General features: G+C 42.9%; 1 protein-coding gene across 1 annotated transcript in view; it reads right to left on the bottom strand.

Moving 5' to 3' along the window:
- VPS41 (VPS41 subunit of HOPS complex) overlaps positions 1-15,401 on the bottom strand; it is a 234,039-nt gene that overhangs the window by 54,521 nt on the left and 164,117 nt on the right. Inside the window, exon 16 of the mRNA XM_044293996.1 lies at positions 2,420-2,501. Within this exon, the coding sequence (XP_044149931.1) occupies positions 2,420-2,501 (82 nt within the window). The remainder of the gene's footprint in view (positions 1-2,419; positions 2,502-15,401) is intronic.

The raw sequence follows: 15,401 nt of genomic DNA, 5'->3' as shown, positions 1-15,401 counted from the left end.
GTCACATCCATCAGTCATATCGCCTTTCTGCAGCTCATTCAAGGGAATAGAACTGAGCTGCAATACCAAGCGCAGCCACTATACAATGTAGGGTGCTGTGCTTGCTAAACCGCAAAGAGGCTGCAGGAGCGCTGTTGCCACTTCAAACAGTTGATCCACAGGGATGCTGGGAGTCGGACCCCCACTGATCTGATGTTGGTGACCTACTTTGAGGAAAGGTCATCAACACTGGATCGCCAGAAAACCCCTTTAACGTTACTTATATCTCTAACTGATAAACAATAGTTGTAGAAGGGGGATCTCACTTCTAAAATCAGTGGGCGTTCCTGCCTAGCAAGCAGGAGCAAGACGGTTGACATGATTTTCCATCAGACTTAGCTACATAAACATATACAGATAAGTTTTGTTTATGGGGATAGAAAAAATTGGTAAAGGTGGGTGTAATTGCAGTCATCAATTTAGAATTATGTGGGCATCTTAAAGGGATATTTTATTATTGATGAGGCTTCCTCAAGATAGGTCATCAATATCTTACTGATGAGGACAGACACCCTGCACTCCCGCTGATCAGCTGTTTCAGTGTAGCTCAGGTGCCAGAAGTCGGCGCCATAACAACACACTCACTGTGTATTTCTGGCGCCAGAGCTACACTGAAACAACTAATCAGCAAGGTGTCTCCTGAGGAGAGGCCATCAATAACAAGTTCCTGGAATACCCTTTAAGGCTGTTTACGCACACAATGTATGCATTTTTTCCCCGAGTGCGTATTAAATACTGTAAGTTGCTGTATCAATCAACAGACTACAAGCTGATAGACAGACTTGCCAACTGCAGAACATGTTGGATTCCCACAGCTTTGCTGAATGTTCTCAGATGAAAATGAAGCAATTCCCAAAAGCCTTTTATAGGGAATTTCTATTAACAGTGGACACACGTTAAACAATCATGTTAATATATAAAAGGGTCACTTCTCCAATTGGCTGCAGCAGTCAGCAGCAGGCTGAAGCAGACATACATTGCGCAGACTTCTCAGCCTGCATCTCATCTCCCTGCATGGATTAGTCTAATAAATGTGCTGTTTTACATGTAAACTGTATCCAATTAAGCATATTTATCAAAACTGACTAAAAGAAAAACGGTTTGTTGCCCATAGCAACCAAATCACAGCACAGCTGTCATTTTACCACAGCAGTTTAAGACATGGAAGCCAAGCTCTGAGTCCACTACTCAATACCCCTCGTCTTCCTCTGCTACAGTCAGAGACGTATTGAGGGGTGCCTCTTTCTTTAAAAGGGAGTCCTGGAGGGGGGAGCTATCAATAGAGATCAGTGTGGGTAAATAGTGAGTATAACAGATATGTGAGGCGCAAAACAATATACACAACCATAAAAAAAAATATAAAGCAACATGTGGAAAGGGGTCCATGCCTCTTGCGCTGGGAAGATTATCATCAGGCATATTCCTCTTCATTTTATACCTTAATGTTTCATGACAAATGAAAAATGACCAATAACTGTTTTTGGAAACATATAGGGCCAGATTTATTATTAGCACAAATAAAAATAATGCAAAAACAATCGCTAAAACTGACAAAAAATTTGCAACTTGTATTGGCTCTGCGCTATGCTCGCCAGGTTTCTGAAAGTGGGCGTGTTTTCTTATGTAAATGAATCTCTAGACAGATTTACTATTGCGACAATTTAAAAAGTAAAAAAAAAAATTGTGCACTTTTTAATAGAACATGCGACTTTTTCGTAAAGATGTGCGGATTTTGTAAAGCTGCTTACTGAAGGATAAACCACATTTATCACAGTCTTAAAGGACCATTAATAAATCTGACTTAGCCAAAAGTGACTTTGGACATATGTGAAAGTGGAGTAAGATGTAAGTGTAATGATAAATCTGTCCCATAGTATTTTTTTCTGAATGATGGGCATACGGGGTGGAATGGTGACACACAGGGGACAGTAATGGCATACAGAGGACAGAGCGGTGGCCTACTCATAGGACAGTGATGACATAGTAAAGGCATATTAGGGGGCAGAGGTTTCTAGAGGCTTATTGCTAGTATATACAAGGATACATTCACACTGCATTTACAATGTACACATTGGGAGGATGCCCCAACAAACACCTCCGATGGATGCCTCGAATGTAGGCTCCCATATTTTAAAAACTATACAACGCTGTTATACTTTTTCTTACTGGATGCATAGGCAGATAAAACCGTAGGCTACAGTAAAAAATGTATACTAATGTATGCCAGCCCACTGGACGCCAAACTGAACTCTTTTTGCCTTTGTCGGGTAACAGAGGTCCTATGGATCCAGGAGATCTGCCAGTGCAGATGCCAGGCATACACTACATGCCCCCTAATCTCTGCATCTTAAGTTTAACATGAAGACATTTTTATCTTTACCTTCAGTTGTCCTATTTTCTTAAAGCGGTACACTTCATCTTCCCACAGCTTCATGTTTTTGCCAAGTATTTTCTGACACTTTCTGAATGAAAAGAAAAAGAGAAATAAGTCAAAGGGAAAGGAGGAAAACATAAGAAGGAGGAAAAAAAGCATTAAAATGTCCGCTTATATCGATACAGCTTCTACGTGGGTCACAAAGTTAACCAAGCGGCACCAGATTCATAGGGGAAAAGACGCTAAAATACTGCAATTACTATGGGGGATAATATTAAGGCAGAGAAGCATTTACCATACACTCTGTTGTGTCGGTGAAAACGTAAAGGGAAATGTTCTTCTGTGACAGTGGTGTTTAAGCATGGCTCTTCCTACACATTGGGATAAATGTTCACTTTCAAGTGACCTTTACGTGGAGTGTCTCATTCACTGCCCGTGGAGCTCAAGATCCTTAAACTGTGCTAATGATGGTATAGGCAGCTTCACGCCGAGGCCAGCATAGCCCGCAGCTAGGCAATTTACTTCTCTTAAGTGGATCGCACTGTCTAACAATTTGTGCCTGACTTTACTAGATCTAGTTACCTCTTATATCTGGCAGTAAGTAGAAAATTCTGCTTAAGAGGGATTCGCATAAGCTTGTGTGCTCTTGATGTTTTGAACCTGACATTAAATTATCAACCTCCATTTCACAAATGCTGTAATAGTGTATCAGGGCGGTAATGGCGAGTCCACATTAGGTGCCGCTTAGCAACTGTAGAAAGGTTGGGGAATGAGACTTCAGCGGTGTGCGGAGAAAGCGCTGTGCAGTAGTGGATCTTTTCTATTCCGGTACTGTGATTATTACGGTAAGTCTCAATGAGCTGCAGCTATTAAGGGTCCGTAGTGTATTGCGGATCCGTAATACACCCGGCCAGCACCCCCCATAGAACTGCCTATTTTTGTACGCAATTGCGGACAAGAATAGGACATGTTCTATTTTTGGCGGGGCCGCGGCATGGAAAGGCGGATGCGGACAGCACACTGTGTGCTGTCCGCATCTTTTCTCTCCCCATAGAGAATGAATGGGACCCATTGACAAGTCAGAGACAGTCAAGGGGCCACCTTTAAGTAGGCAGAAATATTTGCTGAAGCATTATCCATTCATAACCTAATCCCAGGATTACCATCTTTTGCAGTCCCCCTACTTCTCTTGCTTCTCCTTTCAAAAAGTCCATAGGAATCGTACAGCATTCATCGCAGCTCAGAGACGGGTGCTGCTTTAAGCTGGATAAACACTTGAGATAAAAGTACCGTATGTTGAATCGCTGATCCAAGGCGTATGGGGGAGGAGGTGCCCGGAAAAAGTAAAATCAGGCACAATGCTATTCAAGATGCCTGATCCTGCTTATTCCCCTCTCAGTTTCAACCAAATGAGCAATCGGCCGATAGCGATCTCAAGTGCAGGGTCAGTGTGTACCTGGATGTGGTAAGTACACGGATCTAGAGCAAATCAGTGCTGCCAAATAAGCTGTTATATGAACATTAATGTATATAAACAGACTTGAATGGCAACTGCAGCCGACACACAGTGGTAGATGTTTATTCTGGATGGAATAAAAGAGGAACTGCACAAGGCAGAGTTCTAAGTCTACTTTCACACTGGCGTTTTGGCTTTCGATTTGTGAAATCCGTTTCAGGGCTCTCACAAGCGGTCCAAAACAGATCACTTTTGCCCTTAAAGGGGTTCTGCACTTTCATTTAACTGATGATCTATCCTCGTTTTATATGAATTAGGCTACTTTCACACTGGCGTTTTGGCTTTCCGTTTGTGAGATCCGTTCAGGGCTCTCACAAGCGGACCAAAACGGATCAGTTTTGCTGTAATGCATTCTGAATGGATAAGGATCCGTTCAGAATGCATCGGTTTGGCTCAGTTTGCCTCCGTTCCGCCTCCAATCCGCTCTGGACGAAACGGAGGCAAACGGATCCGTCCTGACACACAATGTAAGTCGGTGAGAACGAATCCGACCCCATTGACACAATATAGCACAATAGAAAATGGATCCGTCCCCCATTGACTTTCAACGGTGTTCAAGACGGATCAGTTTTGGCTATGTTAAAGGGTTTCTACCATCAGAAATAACGTTATGTAGCTGACTGACATTAACGATGCGCTAATGTCAGCACTACATAACAGTATGTTTTTTACATTTCTCCCTGCAGCCGTTCTGATAAAATAAGCACTTTTACAATATGCTAATGAGCCTCTAGGTGCTATGTCGACGTAGATTCATCACCTAGAGGGTCCGTCAACTCACCCTTTATCCCGCCCAGTTCCCCTGTTCTGCCTGCCCCGCTCCTCTTGATTGATGTCACGGTTCACAGCATCGCTGCCGAAATCCCGCGCCTGAGCCGCTAACTTCTGTATTCGCTCGAGTGAAGGCCGCTCTCCTGATGCCAGCTTCCTCACTGTGACGTAGTCAGCGCAGGCCGAATACAGAAGTGAACGGCGCAGGCGCGGGATTTCGTCAGTAATGCTGTGAACCGTGACATCAATCAAGAGGAGCGGGGCAGTCAGAACAGGGGACCTGGGCGGGATAAAGGGTGAGTAGACGGAGCCTCTAGGTGCTAATTCTACACTCACATAGCACCTAGAGGCTCATTAGCATATTGTAAAAGTGTGTATTTTATCAGAACGGCTGCAGGGAGAAATGTCAGAAATATACTGTTATGTAGTGCTGACATTAGCGCATCGTTAATGTCAGTCAGCTACATAACGTTATTTCTGATGGTAGAAACCCTTTAAAGATAATACAAACGGATCCGTTCTGAACGGATGCAGGCGGTTGTATTATCTGAACAGATGCGTTTGTGCAGATCCATGACGGATCCGCACCAAAAAATAAAATACAAAAAAATGTATATACACATAAAAGAAAAAATAAACATATTATGTGGCAAAAATATATAAAAAAAAAGTTATAAACCAATTATTAAAAAATTATACAATAAAATATTAATAAAATACAAATAAATTGATTAAATAAATTAAGTTAAAAAAAGATTTAAAAAAAAAAGAATAAAAAATTCATAAAAGAAAAACAATCACACTAACCAAAATCGTCACCATTACCACCCCATTCACATGAAGCGTATATAACAAAATGGCCTACACAAAATAGGGAACTAATTATAATAATTTATTTTGTTGTGAGTGTGAATATTTAAAGAATAAGGAGCTATAGTTTGAAAAAAAAAATACTTAAAAAAAAATGTTTTGTACAGTTTCCCCCAAATAAAACTACTAAAAAATAAATTATAAAAGCTACGTGTCACGTAAACAATTGTTACAAAAATTATTTTGACAGTTAAACAAATAAGATAGTTACAGCCGTTTGAACCACTGATGCTAAATCACAAAAAAAGTGTCTGGTCATTAAAGGGTCAACTTTCCCACTAGCAAGTTAAAGCGCTTACTGGTTATTGCAGGGCCCCTATAACGGCAGGAGGCGGTAATAACCAGTGAGTCTCGTCCTCTGCAGTGAAGGAAAGTGCTTACTGGTTATTGCAGGGCTCCTATAACTAAGGGCAGGAGGGGGTAATAACCAGTAAGCCTCGTCCTCTGCAGTGAAGGAAAGTGCTTACTGGTTATTGCAGGGCTCCTATAACTGGGGGCAGGAGGGGGTAATAACCAGTGAGCGCCGCCCTCTGCAGTGAAGGAAAGCGCTTACTGGTTATTGCAGGGCTCCTATAACTGGGGGCAGAAGGGGGTAATAACCAGTGAGCGCCGTCCTTTGGAGTGAAGGAAAGCGCTTGCTAGTAACTGCAGGGCTCCTATAACTGGGGGCAGGAGGGGGTAATAACCAGTGAGCGCCGCCCTCTGCAGTGAAGGAAAGCGCTTACTGGTTATTGCAGGGCTCCTATAACTGGGGGCAGAAAGGGGTAATAACCAGTGAGCGCCGTCCTTTGGAGTGAAGGAAAGCGCTTGCTAGTAACTGCAGGGCTCCTATAACTGGAGGCAGGAGGGGGTAATAACCAGTGAGCGCCGTACTCTGCAGCGAAGGAAAACACTGATTTATGAATAGGAAGCAGGATGGAAGGAAATTTCTCCACTTTTCTGGTAAAAATAACTTTTAACCAGTTCCTGCAGCATGGGCCCTGAAACAAAAGGTTCATACTTACCTGCTCCCTGCCTCTCCAGTCTTCTGCGCTGCCCCTGCAGCCTCCATCTTCTGGTCCCCACACTGTTTTAACCTGTCACCACATCACCGCTGAAGCCAGTCATTGGCTGGAGAGGTGCATGTGACCATGGCCATGCACTGCCAGGTGTAAACAGTGTGGGGACTGGAAGATGGGGGCAGCGCAGAGGACCAGAGCGGTCCTGGAGCAGGTAATTATAGCTCTTCGGTTTCATGGAACATGCTGCAGCACGATATTCGGGACAATAATTGGGAAAAAGTGTTCATAGGAGTGCTCATATCTTATATCTGGCCGGTATAATCGTGCCACTGATCAATCGATAAACAAGGAATCGCTCGTTTGTCGGCTGATTAGCATATTTTATTAGGATGAAAGGTTTACAATTATTGGGAGCACATCTCCCTGTGTGATCAGGGATGGGCTACCAATAATCAATATAACTAAATGAAGGCGGAATGACTTGTGGTAGTGATCATTCCTCCCCAATCACTTTGCATTGGCTTGTGTAATAAACTGATGCAAATGTGCGCCAATCAATTTTTATTTATTTGCGGCCCCTTGAAATAGAGCGATGTGACAATGCGGCCCTCAGACCAAAAAAGGTTGTGCAGCCCTGATATAGTCCTTGTACCTGGGACTTCTATGCATGGCTCTTTTCAGTGCTCCTATTGATCACTGAATACATGTACACCCAGTGCTGACATATGCTTCTTTATTTGATCCTCATTGGCCAAAATGTATCTACTTAGGATACCAGCAATGGGTACATGGGGCCATCGTGAGTGAACCATAGTTTATGTGTCTTTATGAGGCTTTACATATTCTAAAATCCAATCTAGTTATCATTTATAAATTTCTCTCTATTATCTGATATTCAGTTGCTGGGTATCACTAACTGATGCCCATAATCCTCCCTTTTTTACACTTTTATTATAGGGCTTTATAGGCGTGGATAACGTCACTTGTATATATCTCTTGAAAAAATGGCACATTTGTAGTCAGCACTGGCTACACAGATAGTTCCAGTGACTCAGGTGCACGTCATGCCCTTTGTATGTACGTGCACATGGGAACCACAGATATTGAATCCACACTAGGGAGCAGTCCTTCCCCTTTTGATGACGACGCGCTGGAGTCGTGGAAATCTGAGACCTATATACATTTTGCTTAGCACTTCAGTCACTGCTTGAAAAAGGCTCCAGTGATATGAGCTGAAACGTTGCATTGGGTGAATATAATCACTATTTCCGGAGTGCTGCCTGTTTCTACTACTGCATTACCTGGAGGATCTTTGTTCAGGATCTTTTTGAGGGAATGCACCTGGGCTCCTGGAGTGCTGCTATTCCGTGTGTGTGTGTGTGTGTGTGTGTGTGTGTGTGTATATATATATATATATATATATAAAATGTAAAAAACGGGCAGCACTCCAGCAGATAAAAATGAAAAATAACTTTATTTACCCATAAGGCAGATTTTTTTTCCATATATATATATATATATATATATATACACACACTCACCTAAAGAATTATTAGGAACACCTGTTCTATTTCTCATTAATGCGATTATCTAGTCAACCAATCACATGGCAGTTGCTTCAATGCATGTAGGGTTGTGGTCCTGGTCAAGACAATCTCCTGAACTCCAAACTGAATGTCAGAATGGGAAAGAAAGGCGATTTAAGCAATTTTGAGCGTGGCATGGTTGTTGGTGCCAGACGGGCTGGTCTGAGTATTTCACAATCTGCTCAGTTACTGGGATTTTCACACACAACCATTTCTAGGGTTTACAAAGAATGGTGTGAAAAGGGAAAAACATCCAGTATGCGGCAGTCCTGTGGGCGAAATGCCTTGTTGATGCTAGAGGTCAGAGGAGAATGGGCCGACTGATTCAAGCTGATAGAAGAGCAACGTTGACTGAAATAACCACTCGTTACAACCGAGGTATGCAGTAAAGCATTTGTGAAGCCACAACACGCACAACCTTGAGGCGGATGGGTTACAACAGCAGAAAACCCCACCGGGTACCACTTATCTCCACTACAAATAGGAAAAAGAGGCTACAATTTGCATGAGCTCACCAAAATTGGACTGTTGAAGACTGGAAAAATGTTGCCTAGTCTGATGAGTCTCAATTTCTGTTGAGACATTCAAATGGTAGAGTCCGAATTTGGCGTAAACAGAATGAGAACATGTATCTATCATGCCTTGTTACCACTGTGCAGGCTGGTGGTGGTGGTGTAATGGTGTGGGCGATATTTTATCGGCACACATTAGGCCCCTTAGTGCCAATTGGCCATCGTTTAAATGCCACGGGCTACCTGAGCATTGTTTCTGACCATGTCCATCCCTTCATGACCACCATGTACCCATCCTCTGATGGCTACTTCCAGCAGGATAATGCATCATGTCACAAAGCTCGAATCATTTCAAATTGGTTTCTTGAACATGACAATGAGTTCACTGTACTAAAATGACCCCCACAGTCACCAGATCTCAACCCAATAGAGCATCTTTGGGATGTGGTGGAACGGGAGCTTCGTGCCCTGGATGTGCATCCCTCAAATCTCCATCAACTGCAAGATGCTATCCTATCAATATGGGCCAACATTTCTAAAGAATGCTATCAGCACCTTGTTGAATCAATGCCACGTAGAATTAAGGCAGTTCTGAAGGCAAAAGGGGGTCCAACACCGTATTAGTATGGTGTTCCTAATAATTCTTTAGGTGAGTGTATATACACACATAAACAAAAGGAGAAATAGCCAGCTCACCTTAGATGTCCAATGTAGCTGTGCACGAGGCGGACCCAAGTCAGTCCGTGTAGTAGATTCAAATAGAAAAAGGGGCTTCAGCACCAAGCGTGGACGTAAAAAATTCCCAATCTTTATTCAGCAATATTCCATAAATATACAGCAATCAGTGGCACAGGCTCCCGCTTAATCCCAGGAAATCAACGCGTTTCGAACGATAATGTTCTTAGTCATGATCTAGGTGTCTAACATGGTGAGCATTGAAATAGGGTCCAGTTCCCACTATTCCGCCCCCAGGAGGAGTCCTGGAGAGGTGGGTTGGACGCAAAGACAATCAGAACCATGTGAGGCACCTGTACAAACATTTCTCCCGTGACATAAAACATATAGGTTTACTTTAAGCAAACTAAACAATTAAACAATCTAAAATCATGTGGCTTTTCCTATCAACATACACCAGAGATATTGGCTCAAAAGTGGTGGAACAAATATGTCACTGTCTGCAAGGCAAATTCAAGACAGACAAATAAGCATATACAAATATGTAAATGGATATCCGTAGCAGATATAAAAAGACAAAAGTATGAGTATAAATATGAGGTATATAATAGGACAGGATACACCAGTATAAAGATGAGAAAAGCCGGGAAATACACAGATACACCCATATAAAACCATATAAGAATGGCAATGTATATGCACATGTCCCGTTATATGACTGGTTGTATCAGTTCAGTTGAACCATGTCAGGGTAGCCATAGTTCTAAACGAATTGTATTCCCATGTAGACCTGGCAATCACCTGGTTTGAATTCATGTCCTAGTCTGCGCTTATTCGGCAATCAAAAAGTTATAGCCGGCATGGAGTTAATTAGCAGCGCCGCCTCGTAGTGTTTCTCTTATATCTTGCTACATGGAAGAATCTGATGTGAATTCATGTCCTAGTCTGTGCTTATTCGGCAATCAAAGGGTTATAGCCGGCATGGAATTAATTAGTAGCGCCGCCTCGTAGTGTTTCTCTTATTTCTTGCTACATGGAGGAATCCTTTTTGAACGATCATCTTAATATTCTCAAGGAGGATATAATGTCAGTAGGTTCCGAGATTTTATAGGGAGAGAAAAAAATTAATTAAAGGATAAAAAATAAAAATAAAAATAAAAGAAACATGAATAATTATGCAAGATCTAATCTCCTTATTTGTATTAGATATAATCAATGCTACTATTCAATACTGAGTTAATTTTTAATTTTGGTTTTGCTATTAGCATCTTATTTCTCATTCCCATTTGCAGTGGTACATTCCTTCCATTCTCATATCCCCAATATTTATTCCTAGTTTTCAATGATTTTAGTGTGGATATTTGTTCTTGATCACCCATGATTATAAAGTAGTGGCCCATAGTACTTTTGGTATAAAGGCCCCACAGAATTTATTTATTTGGGCATAAACCCCATTTATGTTAGAATTGGAACACCGTTAAACAGGATGTATCCATATTTAGTCATTATGGTCATAACTATAAGGAAACCAGATGATATGAAATATACAGCCATTGTAGGACATTGTCACCACACTGGAGTCTCAAAATCAATGGATAAAGAGAGGAAAAGCCACATATTTAAAAAGAAAAAGTTATTTTAAATGACCATGTATAAAAACATAAGTCTGCTTACAAAAGTATAAAACAGAATTAAAACGAAATGGTAATGGCTTAGCTGCATGTTATCTTTAGTATAGGTACATTAATTCTTTTTTGAGGTTAAGACCCTGCGGATATCTTGTTTTTAATCTCCAAATCCAATATGCTTCCCGTAAAAGGATCTTTTGTTTGATGTTGCCGCCCCTTTGTGGTAGTGTGATACGTTCGAAGGCAAAAGTGGAGGAGGTATCTATATTACGATCGTGGGTATTTATGAAATGACTAGCCGCATTAGAAATCCCTGTTATGGAGGGGTTGGCAATGTAATTTAGATGTTCTCGTAACCTGTCTTTAAATTTTCTGGTGGTACACCCTACATACATAAGATCACATGAAGTACATGTGACGATATATATGACACCACTTGTATTACAATTTATATAGCTCCTGATAGGGAATGTCTCAGAATTTGTAGAATTATGAAATTCCTTGGTGATTTTAGCGACCTTACATGTTTTACATCTCTGACTACCACATTTAGAAAATCCTGTGTATTTGAGCCAGGTAGGTTGATTTTTATTTATTGTTTCTGTTGGGGTGAACATAGATGGTGATAATTTTCTTGATCATATTAAATTGTCTACTGTAGGTTAGGACTATAGTGGGTATAGATTCATGCTTTTTATCTCTATGTTTGCCAACATTAATATTTCTATTTTTGTTTTTGTTTGTATTTGTATTGTCTCTATTCTCAATATTATGACAACCCATATTTTCTTTAATCGGTAATTGGCGCTGCATATTAGGCATCAGACCCAGTAATTCGGATCTGTTTTTGTTATTGGCTATTTTTATACCCCTGGAAAGCATCCACTTTGGGTATCCTCTAGACATAAGATGTGTCCATATGTTTGCACATTCTTTATCAAAGGCCTCATTGGTACTGGAATTTCTTTTGGCTCTTATAAATTCCCCCACGGGGATACTTTTTATCGTGTGTAATGGGTGGTGACTATTGGCTTTTAGAATGGTATTGCCGGAGATCTCCTTACGGTAGGTCTCCGTCAATATCACCTGGTCTGGAATCCCAGTCAATTTTAAATCCAGAAAATTGATTGTTTGGGGATGTTGTACGCACGTAAATTTCAAATTGTATGTGTTCCCATTGACATAATTGACAAAGTCTGGTATGGCAGACACATCGCCCCCCCCATATGAGGAGCAGGTAGTCGATGTATCTGCCATACCAGACAAGTTCCCCAGAAAAGGGATTGTCTACAGAAAAAATGTATCTCTCCTCCCAGAAGGCCATAGACAAATTTGCCAGGGATGGGGAAAATTTAGCCCCCATGGAAACGCCTGATATTTGAACATAGAATATCTCATTAAATGTGAAATAGTTATGTGTGAGGAGGTAAGAAGTGATCTCCAAAACATAATCTATAAATAAATCAGAAAAACTACTATATCTGTGCAGGTTGTACTCCAATGCCAAAAGGGCAAATGTATGAGGAATGGAGGGATACAGAGCCACAACATCTAGTGTAATCCATACATAATGATCTGTCCATGTGCAGTCATACATGTATCTGAGGACATCAGTTGTATCTTTGATGTACCCCGGTAATCTTTTGACCAGAGGCTGTAGGACTGAGTCCAGCCATTCACTCAATTTTTCAGTTAAGGAGCCCATACCCGAGACAATTGGTCTCATTGGGGGGAGGGGGGAGGGGGGGGTTGACTCCCTTATGGATGTTTGGGAGGGCGTGGATTATGGGGGTTACAGGAAAATCAACGTTTAGAAACTCAAATTGTCTCTGATTAATATGACCCTTCTCCAGGCCCTTATTCAAGATGAGGACCAAATCCTTTTTGTATGCAGTAAGGGGGTTGTGTTTCAGACATTTATAGGTGGTGGTGTCCGACAAGACCTCCAGCATTTGTGTATAGTAGCACGTCTTGTTCAGCACCACCACTGAACCCCCTTTGTCCGCCATCTTGAAAATAAGGTCCTTATTGTCCTCGAGTTGTTTCAATGCAGCCCTTTGTGTCACATTAAGGTTATATTCTCTGACATTGGAGATCGAATCATGTATTTTTAATAATTCCTTTTCTACCACCTCCTGAAAGACATCCATGCTATTTGTACGGAATTTTATAGGGTAGTATTGTTTGTTCGACACTACAAAATCATGTTGGGTATTTTGAATACAATGTTGTTCATTATCCAATTGGAGACCCGCAAGGCAGAACAGAGACTGTTGTTCTTTAAATGTTAGATTATTGTAGATATTATCATTACTGTTATTTTTCTCTTTTTTTCATGTAGCAAGAAATAAGAGAAACACTACGAGGCGGCGCTACTAATTAATTCCATGCCGGCTATAACCCTTTGATTGCCGAATAAGCACAGACTAGGACATGAATTCACATCAGATTCTTCCATGTAGCAAGATATAAGAGAAACACTACGAGGCGGTGCTGCTAATTAACTCCATGCCGGCTATAACTTTTTGATTGCCGAATAAGCGCAGACTAGGACATGAATTCACACCAGGTGATTGCCAGGTCTACATGGGAATACAATTCGTTTAGAACTATGGCTACCCTGACATGGTTCAACTGAACTGATACAACCAGTCATATAACGGGACATGTGCATATACATTGCCATTCTTATATGGTTTTATATGGGTGTATCTGTGTATTTCCCTGTCATGGAACCATGAACCAGACGTACAACAAGAGATAAGTGGAAAATAAGAAGGTTTTATTGAAGAGCAAGCCGTAAGCAAAGTCCAAACGGATGGCTAAACCGAAGCAGGGTCTTGCGGAGACAGAGGTCAGGAACCAGAAGGGTAGTCAGACGAAGCCAGGAACAGGAACCAACGGGGTAGTCAGACGAAGCCGGAATCAGGAACCAACGGGGTAGTCAGACGAAGCCAGGATCAGGAACCAGAAGCAGCAGCAGTCTTGGAAGCATGTGAACACAGGAGGACCAAGCAAGGAACTGAAGCCACAGACCTCCTATATATATGAGCTAGGCATCCAGCTCCTCCCAGTGGGAAGGAGGAGCCGCAGGGTGGGAGGCTACAAGACAACCCAGAAACCAAGATGGCCGCCAGCACATGTCAAACGAAGGGAACAGCAAGGAGGTAAGACCATGACAGTACCTCCCCCTCAAGGGCCCCTCCTCTGCGGAGTAAGGAACGGTTTCTGAGGGAAGCGTGCGTGGAAGGCTCGGAGCAAGACAGGAGCATGGACATCTGCGGAGGGAACCCAGGAACGCTCCTCTGGACCATAACCACGCCAATGGACCAAAAACTGCACCCGGCCGCGGACCAGGCGTGAGTCCAGGATATTGCTCACCTCATACTCCTCACGATTGCCCACTTGGACCGGACGAGGCCGAGGAATCGAGGAAGTGAAACGATTACACACCAGTGGCTTCAACAGGGAGACATGAAACACGTTGGAGATCCGCATGCCAGGAGGAAGCGCAAGGGCATAGGCTACCGGGTTTACCCTGCGAAGCACTCGGAAGGGACCAACAAAGCGAGGCGCCAGCTTGGGAGTGGGCACTCGAAGGTTGAGGTTGCGGGTGGACAACCATACGCGGTCTCCGACCTGGTAGGAAGGAGCGGGCGCTCGTCTGCGATCAGCCTGGAGTTTCTGGCGCTGCGCAGAGACCTCAAGGGACCTCTGGATCTGTACCCAAGAAGCACGTAGGACGGAAAGGTGATCCTCCACAGCCGGAATATCCTGGGGAGAGAATACCTCCGGTAACACGGCAGGTTGGAACCCATAATTGGCCATGAAGGGAGACGTCCCAGAGGAAGAGTTCACCGCCGTGTTCCTGGCAAACTCAGCCCAAGGCAGGAGGTCAACCCAATTGTCTTGGTGATCGGAGACATAGCAACGAAGGAATTGCTCCAAGGCCTGATTGGATCGTTCTGCGGCCCCATTGGACTGAGGGTGGTAGGCCGAGGAGAAAGAGAGATGAATCCCCAACTGGGAGCAAAAGGCGCGCCAGAACCTGGACACAAACTGACTCCCCCGATCCGACACAATCTCCTTGGGCAAACCGTGCAACCGGAAGACCTCCCTGGCAAAAATCGAGGCCAACTCTTGTGCAGAGGGTAACTTCTTGAGAGGAACACAGTGGCACATTTTGGAAAACCGATCCACAATCATGAGAATGACCGTATGGCCTCGGGATGCAGGGAGGTCCACAATGAAATCCATCCCCAGGTGTGACCATGGACGCTCCCCGGTGGCTATGGGTTGCAAAAGGCCCAACGGAAGGTGCCGAGGGGACTTACTCTGGGCACAAACGGAGCATGCCGCTACATATGCGGCGATGTCGGAACGTAGAGAAGGCCACCAGAACAGACGTGAAACCGCCCAGGACAGCTGA

This window comes from Bufo gargarizans, chromosome 5 (assembly GCF_014858855.1).
Source record: "Bufo gargarizans isolate SCDJY-AF-19 chromosome 5, ASM1485885v1, whole genome shotgun sequence".
Classification (NCBI taxonomy): Eukaryota; Metazoa; Chordata; class Amphibia; order Anura; family Bufonidae; genus Bufo; species Bufo gargarizans.
The sequence above is the reverse complement of the archived record's forward strand: the minus strand, read 5'-3'. Positions and strand labels throughout refer to the sequence as shown.